The sequence below is a fragment of the Nannobrachium achirus genome, assembly GCF_963921795.1.
Source record: "Nannobrachium achirus genome assembly, chromosome: 18".
NCBI classification, from domain to species: domain Eukaryota; kingdom Metazoa; phylum Chordata; class Actinopteri; order Myctophiformes; family Myctophidae; genus Nannobrachium; species Nannobrachium achirus.
The window spans coordinates 43,427,267-43,438,366 of record NC_137825.1 but is presented as its reverse complement, the minus strand read 5'-3'; the positions used below and the strand labels follow the sequence as shown (position 1 = coordinate 43,438,366).

Here is an 11,100-nt window from a genome sequence, read left to right as displayed (position 1 = left end):
AAGAAGCTGGCTGCTCTAATACGAAGAGAGGATCATTTAACTTGAGTTATTTTTTGTTATAACAAAATGCGGATTATAGAAGCGTACGCCTGCTGTTAGCAGGATACCGAGGACAGGCATTTGTTTCTTTTAAACATTAGTGGAGGAAAAGGTCCTTCTTGATGTTTGAAGTTTGTATAGCTATAGCTGTTAGCTGGTCATCAGCTAGCAAGCAATCTGAGAGTTGAACGCGACGAGTCGACGACTTCGTCCTCAGTTCGTGCTCACTGGTGTCTCTCTCTGTAATGCTATTTTGGCTGGCGTTGTTGACAACCCATCTGGATTTAACATTCTCCTTGCAAAGATGTACAACAGATTCGCAACAATCGAATAGTTCATAAGGGTAAGTGTCGTTGCTTTTTTTTTTTATTATTATTTGTGATCGTCCCCCTTGCTCATTTTCGGTCGGAAGACCTAGCCAACTTTTCAGAATGCTAGCGAGCTAGTCGAGACGATGCTTAAAGTTTAAAGGCAAATCTAATGTACAACACTTTGTCGCACGAGCGTGTCGCTTGACCAAAGTGAGGCGTTTTTAACCGAAATGCGTCGCGTCGACACTTTCGCCCCCAGTCGGTATCACGCCGTTGTTGTCTCGTGCGATTAACTATTAAACGCAAAGCCATTAGCCCGTTATGTAGCCCGATGTGTATTTGGCCATACGGCGGTGTCGCGCTGCCGACAATATGCCGATCTGCAAGCACACGGTGCGTAGCAACGAGACGCGCTGTGAGCTTGCAGATCCGCTACTGTCGGCGGAGCGACACCGCTGTACGAAGGGCACCGGAGCCCTATCAGTTTATGATGCAGATGGCCCGGTGCTGGACTGCTGGTGCTAGATGCTAACGATCGGTAGCTTATTTTGTAAAACATGATGAACCAGTCAACTGGCATCTCTTTATGTATTGTTTGCGTCTGTGTTCCCTTGACTTGACTGTGTGTGTGCTCGCCACTTGACTTGCCCTCCTCAACAACTATCCTAAACTTGGCTAATGCTATAGCTAACGTTAGCTGTGACTGTCTAACGCTTTAGTGTGCATTCGTTCTGTGTACTTTTATGTTAATCTCGTTGTTTTTTCCAACGTACTCTGTGGATTTGTCAAACTAGAATACGTGAGGCGATTGATATTGATGCCTTGGTTGATGTAGCAGGGCAGGCTATGTTGGATAAAATGGTATGCAATGCATAATTCTAAAGTCAGGCCTTGCAGCTTTGAATGGATTTTGCCAGGAGATGAGGTGCCCTGCAAGTTTATCTTTAGGTGATTTGCCCGTACATGCCCCTGTCTATTAATGAGTACTGGGAGTTTTCGCCATACGGGAAGGTAATTTCTGAATTTCTCAATCATTTTTGGCAATCCTAGGAATGCAACAATTGGAAAGTTGAAGTGAAACTATAATGGCGTTTAATAAACAAGCCGTATGAACTTAGCTAATGAGTTTCTTGAGTCATCGAGAGGTTCTCTGTCAACATAATCTGGACAACCAGACAACCAGAGATGAGTTGCCTAGAGATGGCAAGCACCCACCAGATAGCTTAGGGGGGTGCGCTGCAATCAAATACGGCTGTCAATCAAATAGTACAGTTTGCCTACATTGTAGATTGTGTAACTATTTGAATAGTTTTGTTTAAAAAAAAAGAAAGAACCATGCCTGTTTTCCTTGAACTCAAATTACAAATTAATGGCAAGTTGACAAAAAAACTGACAGGCCCGCAGGGTTGGAAAGACACTGGATATCACATTTTGCTTATGATGACAAGATAATGTGCCTCTTTCAGCATTGCGGATGTCAAGGTCACTACAATGGAGCAGAATAAGATGACACCTTCATCTAGAGTGGCCAATGCCATCTGAGGAAGTGTCTGTGAGTAACACTGCTGCTTTGCTATTTTTATTGTATTCATAATCACCCTCTTTCAGGGGCTCATAGATTTATTACAGCAATTGTAAATAGTTATACCAATAGTAGTAATACTATTAAATACCTCGGCTCATAGATCTAGACAGGAAGCTATATGACCAAACTTTACCAAAGGCTCTGTGTAACTCAGATTCTTTCTAGCTCTTAGTGTATCTGTGGTTCCTTGCATGTTGTCTCTTTTTTTAAAGTACATTTATCAAGGTTTCTATGGTCACCCTCTTTGTCTAAGAACTTGTGTGTATCAAGGCTCAAGACTAACCTTTTTACCACCTTCCCAGAACCGTTCCAAAATACAGTCGAGCCATGGAAAGTAGGCGCAGATTGCAAGCTTTCTTTCTTGGCCAGAGCTTATAGATCAGCAATTTCTTTCCTAGGGTTGACTACAGGTTGACAGTGTTCTCCATCTCTTTCTGATGTGTTTATTCTTTTCAAATAGCACAGAATGTTTGCAACTAAGTACTACCCAAGGAGGATGATCTGTGCTTAATGCTTCTGCTGTAACCTTTATTAAACATTCTGTAAACATGATATTCTTCACGGGTCATACAAAATGTTTGCCCAATAACAAAAGTCCCAATAACATTTTGCTGCTTGTACTTATAGTTGGCTACAAATAAAACCTTAATTCTTGTACCGTGAGTTTACACACCGTTTGTACAGACGGTGACAGTGATAGGTGTGGTCGTCTTCAAAAATAAATCTTTCTACAATCTTCATCCCAGGGGTGACCTCCGTTCGTCAAAATCTCTATATTTCGATGTCCCGTTGTTTCTAATTCCCAGTACTCCGGTTAGGTTAAGGTTTAGGGGTAGGGTTTAGTTTTTGGGTTAGCATTAGGGATGGACATCGGTATCGGCCAATATCAGAAATCGGCAGGTATTATATCAAACCGGCCAAATCGGTGACCGACAGGTCACTGACATAAATACCGGTTTTATGTCAATTGTGTCTATGTCACTGCACAGCATGATGCTCTGGTCCTGTGACTAAAGTAAACATCCAGTAATAGTCCGATCAGCGGCTGTCTCTCTAAACATTAGCAAGTAGCAGCCAGTCTACTTAGTGGCAGCCTACAGAATACAGATGGTGCTGATTACCTTTGCAATGTAAGGATATATTCCATAATCCTGTGTCAATGTCGTCTCCAAAAAGAAGGGGAAAAAAAGCATGCGTCACCTGCTTTCCTCCTGCCTAGTGACCCAGACGGTCATATTAGACTGGATATTGTCTGTGATTTTGGATATTGTACTATTGTGATTGATTTGGCTTTAGTGTTCTTCTAGCTTATTGGTACTCAAATTGAAGTATGTCTTGTAGGCCTACTTGGCCTGAAAAAAAGGGTATTGGAGCAACCCTATTTCCAGTTCTTAGCTAAAGAAATCGGTATCGGAAAAATCGGTTTTGGCAGGTCAGACCTTCATAAAACCGGTGGATCGGTATCAGCCAAGAATTTTGCAATCGGTCCATCTCTAGTTAGCATTCACCATGTTAGCGTTCACCAGCGGCGGCAGGTTAGCGGCGGCAGGTTAGCGTTCACCAGCGGCGGCAGGTTAGCGGTCACCCGCGTCGGCAGGTTAGCGGTCACCCGCGCTGGCATGTTAGCGTTCACCCGCGACGGCAGGTTACCCTCGGACTACTGGCCGCTTGAAACAACAGTACATCGAAATGTCGACACGCACCCCTTCATTCACTGCTCTTAAAAATCACAATTTGTGTTCTTTGTACTACCAATCTTTGAATTACAGTTATTAATGTTGGCTAAAGCGAACAATTGAATCAAAATTCCATAGAAGCTACCCCTGAATGATTTCTTTAAATGTTTCCCCCCCCTCAGCACCAGAGGGCATGTTGAGACGTCTCACCAGGCCAGCGCAGAGGCGTCTAGGTGGTGTAGACGGGGCCTGAAGGAGGGGAGGACAGAGAGCTGAGGGGACCAGTGACAGAGACATGGGCCAGTGTGTCACCAAGTGTAAGAATCCAACGTCCTCACTCGGCAGCAAGAGTGGAGACAAGGAGAGTGGCTCCAAGTCCCACCACAAGAAAGGGGGCGGGGCAGGCAAGGACGAAAGCAGTGCCCAATGCGGTAAAACCCAGAGCGAGCTGTCGAACGGCACCAAGGCCATGGAGGTCACTGTGGAGACCCCTGTCATCCCTGCAGCGATGGGAGATCTACGCAAGGAGGAGCGCTTGACCGACAGCGATGGGTTGTCACTGTTGCGCATCGAAGATCTGTTCTGCTGCTACAAGGACGAACAGGAAGATGCCATCTTGGAAGAGGGCATGGAGAGGTTCTGCAATGACCTGTGTGTGGATCCTGCAGAGTTTCGGGTGCTGGTCCTCGCCTGGAAGTTTCAGGCGGCCACCATGTGCAAGTTTACAAGGTAAGACTGGGCCTAGAGGAAAGTTTCTGGTATGCGTCTTTGATGGTTTGTCAGTCAAGTTCAAGATACCTCTGCTGGTTGACTTTAGTGAGCGGGCAGGGCTCTTGTACCTATTTTAATAGGACGACTGGCTTAGTGACTGATGTTGACCCCTGGTCAAATGAGTCGATGGCAAGCTTACGTATTTCGGTTAGTGTAGACTCTGTCCTCCTCAATACCTTCCCCTTTTATTATCCCCACCCCCACCCATCTCAACTTTCAGCAGCTCAGCTACACGCACAGAATTATACATTGACAGGTAGGGGGCACACAGGGAATGGATCGGGCTCTGTCACTGCCCTCCCACTGCAGTGAGTGTCTCAGATGAATAGCATGGCCTGCTGGTTTGGCCACTTGTCAGCCCCCTCCTCTCCTCTCTCTCTGATTTTTAACTCAGCACTTTTCTATCCAGGGCCTTTGGACAACAGCCATTCTCTGTTTGGGAACATGTTTCATTGTCAACTGTTGCTTACTGAAGCTATTTACATTAGATCGGAATTTGAATAGCCCACTTTGTTGTAGGGATGGGATACCAACACAATCTGACCAGCAATATCGCCCAGGGTCAATGCCCAGTTTGCTCTAATGAAAATACAATTCACCCCTCGTTTTGATGGGATTTGGGCAAATTATTCCCACTGCATCTGGTTATTACATAAATGTCATTAAGCTATAACATGAAAGGCTAAACTTGTTTCTCTGACCAACCAACTGATGTGATTATACCTGCTGTTTTGTGTCTGAAATTGCTTCATAACTTGGATCCACTGTTGCTCTTATGGCTTTGTGAGGAATCTTTAGGCAACATTATGTGAACTTGTCTTGTTTTCTATGTGCCTTCAGGAAGGAGTTTGTGGAGGGCTGCAGGGCCATCCAGGCAGACAGCCTCGAGGGAATCTGCTCCCGCTTCTCATACATGCTGCTGGATGCCCGGGGAGAGGAGAACTTCAAGGACCTGTATCGCTTCACCTTCCAGTTTGGCCTGGATGCCGAGGAGGGCCAGCGCTCGCTGCAGCGAGACATTGCCATCGCCCTTTGGCGCCTGGTCTTCACGCAGGACACGCCGTCCATTCTGGAGCGGTGGCTGGATTTCCTGGGGGAGAACCCGTCGGGCGTGCGGGGCATCTCGCGGGACACGTGGAACATGTTCCTCAACTTTACCCAGGCCATCGGACCTGACCTGAGCAACTACAGTGAGGACGAGGCGTGGCCCAGCCTCTTTGACACCTTTGTGGAGTGGGAGATGGAGCGCAGGAAAAAGGAGGAGGAGGAAGCGTTGGCGCTGAGGGCAAAGGAGGAAGAGGAAGGGCAGACATGTACAGAGACTGAGAGCTCTCCTGGAACGGACAGACTTGAAATAGAGGGCAGTAGCCGTGGCTCACAGACCTGGGGGGGGCACTGACCAGGAGATGACAAGTGGTTGGGAGTTGGGGGGGGGGGGGGGGGGGGTATAAGTGAAGTGTACATCTGTGAATCATTGGATGACTATTAGTATTATTACCATTACCGCTATTCATTTCTCTCTCCTTTTCTGTTGGGGTGGGGATTCCCGCTTTGCAACCCATATATTTTCTGGTTATTGAAAGGGCTCAAAGAACTGTTTGTTTTAAGCACTTCTATTTAAGTTATTTTATCTTCTTTCCCCCTCCCTCAATGTGTGTTTTAGTAATTGGACAAGTGGTCCATTTTGATCTTCACCCTGACACCATAACCTCTGCACAGTTAACTCAGTAAAGGCTTTCTTTAGGAAAAAAAGGAAACGGGCGATGGAAAGCCATACTTTCTCCCATTATGATGGCTCATTTTGACCTGGTAACATTGCTGATATGACCTTTTTTTTTGGCCAAGGAAATAGGCTTGCTGTTGTCATTGCATAAATAAGGGAATAGGACAACCTGTCCTCTTAATAACCTCTCTCAAAAAAATATTATCTGAGGGTCATGGTCAGTGAAATCAACTTGACATGAGTTAATAATTGGCTTTGGATGCTTGACAATTTTAATATATTATCCCACGGTGCTGTGAGGATGAATCCAGTTCTGTGATAAACAGATGTCACAAGTGGCAGACAATATATTCAAGCTTCTAACAAGTGCATAGCTTCCTCAAATGTGATACAGATACAATTGCTATCTTTTGTCCATCAAAACTAAAATGCCTATGCTATGACATTTGAGTTGATTTCTTTGAAAATGCCCCCCATCCTCTCTTCTCTGTATTGAGTGTTCTATTGAGTGCTAAATATTCAGTGCTGAAGAGTGCAGTTAGTGTCTTAGCTTGCGTCAACAGCCATGGCTATGTAACATTTTGACCTCCAGCGCCTACCCGTTCAGTGTTTAGCAATCTTCAAGAAGTGGGTGTGTAAACATATCTATCTGTCTGGAAATCTGCAAACACCAAATGGGCTGATCATTTCTGGAATTAAGATGTCTGCACCTGAACTACATTCAGGATGGTTGAATTGGGCGATGCGCAGAGCTTTATATTGTTTACCTTCAAGAGTTTGAAACAGCCTTTGAAGCGATATACAGTAGTTTTGTTTGGGCTGGGCATTTCAAAAATATATTGACTGCTGGTGATGGTTGTAATGAAATGCACAAACGCCAATGGGCTGCTAGGTCACCATGCTTGTAACACTATTCAGAGAGATTGATGTTGGCTGCATTATACACGATTTAAACCTTTTGAAACAGTTGGATGATCTGAAACATAGCCTAGTGTGTTTTTGGGACATGTGAATGATTGTTAACCAGGTGTGCTGGCTCATCTTTAGTCTGTAACTGGGTCCAGTGTGCTAAGGGGGTGCCCATATTCAGGTCTTGTGAGGTTTACATTCAACATTGCTTTCATTTCAGACACCCTTTGTCCTTTTTATATAAAATGCATTGATTTATAATGAATAAAACAGTGTTGAACTTTTGACTGTGACATTAAATGCTTTGTTAAGTATTTGATTAAGACCCTGGCTGGCACCTAAACTTATTGATATTGAATTAATCTGTGGTGGAAGTGAATTTATTCAAGGTACTTGAGCTACCTTTAGGTTGTACCCACACCAAAGTACCTATGAGAGTGGAATCCCCATTCCACCAATGCATTTCAATGAGAATGGAGCGTTTTTTGCAGAAACCCTCTACTGGCATGAAACCGCACCAGTCTCATTGAAATGCATTGGCGGAATGGGGAATCCACTCTCATAGGTACTTTGGTGTGTGTGTGCACCCTAGTCGGGAATTTATTTCAAGGGTGCCCTCACACCAAAATACCTATGAGAATGGAGCGTTTTTTTGCCAGTAGAGGATTTCTGCAAAAAAACGCTCCATTCTCATTGAAATGCATTGGCGGATTCAACTCTAGGTATTTTGGTGTGAGGGCACCCTAACTTAGTACTAGTACTAAATATTGTACTAGTTCTATACTTTTGACTCTATATGTGACGTACGTGTGTGTACACACAAAATCTCAACTCTATTTTCTTTTGTCCAAAATGATGCAGGCATCTGAGATGTATTTATTACTGTATTATAAAGTTAATAGTGCAGTGTTGTTTCTGTAAAGGTTGTCGTTGACATTCCTAAATAACCTCAGTGCTAGGACCCTGCAGCTAGTCAGGGAATATTATCAGAATATTGTCAAATCTGTGAATAAATTCCTTGGGGCACAGTCACACCGGAATAATCTACCTATGAGAGCGGATAATGCCAATGCGTTTCAATGAGAATGGAGCGGACTTTTAGGGAAATCTGCCATTTGCCGATTTCTCCAAAGATCACCTCCATCTCCTCTGCATTGGCAGAATCCGCTTATCCACTGACTGACAACCATACTTTGGTGTGACCGTACCCTTACAAGCAAAAGTCAAAAAATGTACTTGAGTGCAAGAACAAAAGTGTTGGCATCAACATATACTTAGGGAGTTACAAACAAACTCAGAGTTATGGAGGCCTATTGCAAAATCATGCATACAAAACTGGAGGTCCTTAAAATGAAAACGTTTGAGAGGGAGTAGAGACTATTGAGGGAGAGACATGACTGAAGCTCACTGTAAAGTAACTACTTGTAAGTACATGTACAATTTTGAGGTATTTGTACTTTACTTGAGTATTTCCAATTTCCAATATTTAATTCTTCTCCACTACATTTTGGATCCAAATATTGTACTTTTACTCCAATACAACTATTTGAACACAATAGTTACTATGTAGATTAACATTATTATTACAAAACATAAATGAACTACTTCAGCCTTATTATCTATATATATTTTGGCCATTTGAAAATAGCCAATCTACAAGCTCACAATGCAACGCGATCAAGATGCATTGTGAGCTTGTAGATCTGCTATTTTTATATATTTGTATACATTTTGAAGACATGAAATTGGACATTCTGCATAATGAGTACATTTACTTTAAGTACATTATGATGCCAATACTTTTGTACTTTTTTTTGTTCAAGCACATTTTGAATTCTGGACTTGTACTTAGTAAACAGAGTATTATGAGTACTTTTACCACCACTGGCTGTACCCCGAGGGGGCGTGTCTGCTGGCTGCTGCAGCCTCCTCCATTGGTGGACGGCTATCCTGGTAACCAACCAGACTAGTAACAACACACAGGGCACACGAGATGAAACCATCTGAAGGAAGACATTGTTGCTAAGGCAACAGCACTATAATGTAACCGCCCGCGGTACTGTAAGTATTATTATCATTTTTACTATACACAGCTGTGTTGTTGGAAAGGGAACGAAACTGTCTGACAGTGACAGAGAACGAGCAGCCAGGCAGCTTTCTTTAGCTGGTGATAGCATAGCTATAAGGCTAGTTGCGGGGTTACTAAACGCTTTAGCGCGGAACTATCATACGTTGGCAAAGCTAGCCCGTGTTGGCTATACGCGTAACTATGTCCATTTCACACACAGTCTGCTATGGCAACGATAACGATACGGGAATTTGCTTGGAAAAAAATAGCCGAATCCGCATATAACAGCGAAATATAAACACATTACAACTTGGTCAGGTCCGTGGCAGCCTGGCAGGCAAGCTCTGTCTGAGAGACACTGCATTTTAACAGTGTCTGTTAATAAACGGCACTGAATCAAAGATGAAGCCTACACGAATAGTCCCACGTTAGGTAAGTTGAATTCAGTGATTGTTGTTGAAATCGTTCAGTACACGGTTCATGTTAGGCCGCCGCAAAACAGTGGAGTTCCCCCCCCCCTGCAAGCATGCAGGACAATAGAAATGGCCCTTCGGGTGGGGCAAAATTAGACATTTGTGGAATTAAACATCGCTTGTTATTGCAGGTTAACCTTGAGGTATCGATGCATGCGTTTCTGCCAAGATGAAGGAACCCACCGTTCAGAGAATGGTGAACCCATTCCTTTGTGTCATACTGTGTCATAGTTATATATGAGCATCGTCTTCTGCAGCCCCTGCCCTGCACGATGGACGAGGTAGTACAGTTATGTTTTTACTGTATCTGCAAATAAGCCTGTAACAACTTTAAGCTGCCTGTTTCATTTACTTTGTGCTGAACTTGTGCTGTCAATCACATTCTTTTCTGGGTCAGATATGTAATGGTAATGCATGCCAGTGATTTAGAGCATTCATGCTTTATAGTATAGTAACTAGTAAGTACTGTAATAAGTGTTAATAAGCATTCTCTAATCTTTCTCTTCACTTTTCTCCTGTCCCTGATGGCCACACACATAGCCTATAGTGGGCCCATAGAGACAGAAGTAAGAGTCTTTGTGATTTCTTTCTCTTTCTGCATGTTAACTATTTTCACATGAAGTGTGGTAAGGCGTCATGTTCTGTAAAAGTTGCTTCAGCAAATGGAGCTTTAACTTAATACATTTTCAATAGGTTTCATCTGGGCTTTCACCACGATGCTTAGAACATAAACTGTCACTTTGTGTTCATTATGGTATTGAATATTCAATATAGATAATGCCATTATACGCAATATGTGACAAACATTCATCACTTGCATGGAAGGAGTGAGGTGCGAAACTTAGTCAAACATCTTAATCAGTGCTCTCTATGTGTAAACATTATTGAACATTTAACTTAATTAATCTAACCCTATCCTGTTCTGCTGCTGCACTTGGGGTTGCACAGCTCCCAATTGTTGTAGCTTGTGTGAGGATTTCTCTTATATTAACGCATCACTGATGTCTTTCATTTATTGTGTTATATTGTTTTGTCAATGCAAAGTTAATTTATGTTTACCATACCTTCAGTAACTATACAAGAACACGTTCAAGTCATTTGTGACCATATAGCCCCATGGCCCATCGTTATGCGTTCGTATATTGATAACAGTGAATTTGAATACCTGTAATGTACCATGTCAGAGTGAGCATGAACCTGTCCATTGCTGTAGGTTTGAAGACACAATGAAACATCTGACATAGTCTTTGCTGACTGTGTGTGTGTGCGTGTGTGTGTGTGTGTGTGTGTGTGTGTGTGTGTGTGTGTGTGTGTGTGTGTGTGTGTGTGTGTGTGTGTGTGTGTGTTGTGCGCGTGTGCGTGTGTGTGTGTGTGTGTGTGAAGGAGAGTCAGAGGTGCCAAGGAGGGAGACTTGCCTCTGCTGTTGAAGAGGGTCTGGATGAATATTTAATTAATCTCCAGCACAAAAACAGGTGATGTGTGAGTAGCAGGTTATTGGGCAGGGGCATATTGGCTTTCACTGAGGAGACACCTGACACTGGCTGA

The 11,100-nt window shown here is 43.4% G+C and overlaps 2 protein-coding genes across 3 annotated transcripts in view; both read left to right on the top strand.

Moving 5' to 3' along the window:
- Positions 1 to 40: 40 nt before the first annotated feature.
- Positions 41 to 5,781, top strand: dcun1d3 (defective in cullin neddylation 1 domain containing 3; the record flags this gene model as incomplete). Of its 2 annotated transcripts, none has more annotated exons than XM_080748072.1 (4): positions 41 to 382; positions 1,817 to 1,902; positions 3,794 to 4,340; positions 5,223 to 5,781. In XM_080748072.1, exons 3-4 carry the CDS (start codon positions 3,907 to 3,909, stop codon positions 5,779 to 5,781), a joined length of 993 nt encoding a protein of 330 aa, XP_080604198.1. In that variant the 5' UTR covers positions 41 to 382; positions 1,817 to 1,902; positions 3,794 to 3,906. The 2 variants fall into 2 exon arrangements, with proteins under 2 accessions (XP_080604198.1, XP_080604199.1); XM_080748073.1 differs by lacking the exon at positions 41 to 382 and adding an exon at positions 835 to 888.
- Positions 5,782 to 9,008: 3,227 nt separating this feature from the next.
- katnip (katanin interacting protein) overlaps positions 9,009 to 11,100 on the top strand; it is a 53,041-nt gene continuing 50,949 nt past the window's right edge. Inside the window, exons 1-3 of the mRNA XM_080747540.1 lie at positions 9,009 to 9,075; positions 9,687 to 9,836; positions 10,939 to 11,027. Coding sequence (XP_080603666.1) covers positions 9,828 to 9,836; positions 10,939 to 11,027 — 98 coding nt within the window. The 5' untranslated portion in view covers positions 9,009 to 9,075; positions 9,687 to 9,827. The remainder of the gene's footprint in view (positions 9,076 to 9,686; positions 9,837 to 10,938; positions 11,028 to 11,100) is intronic.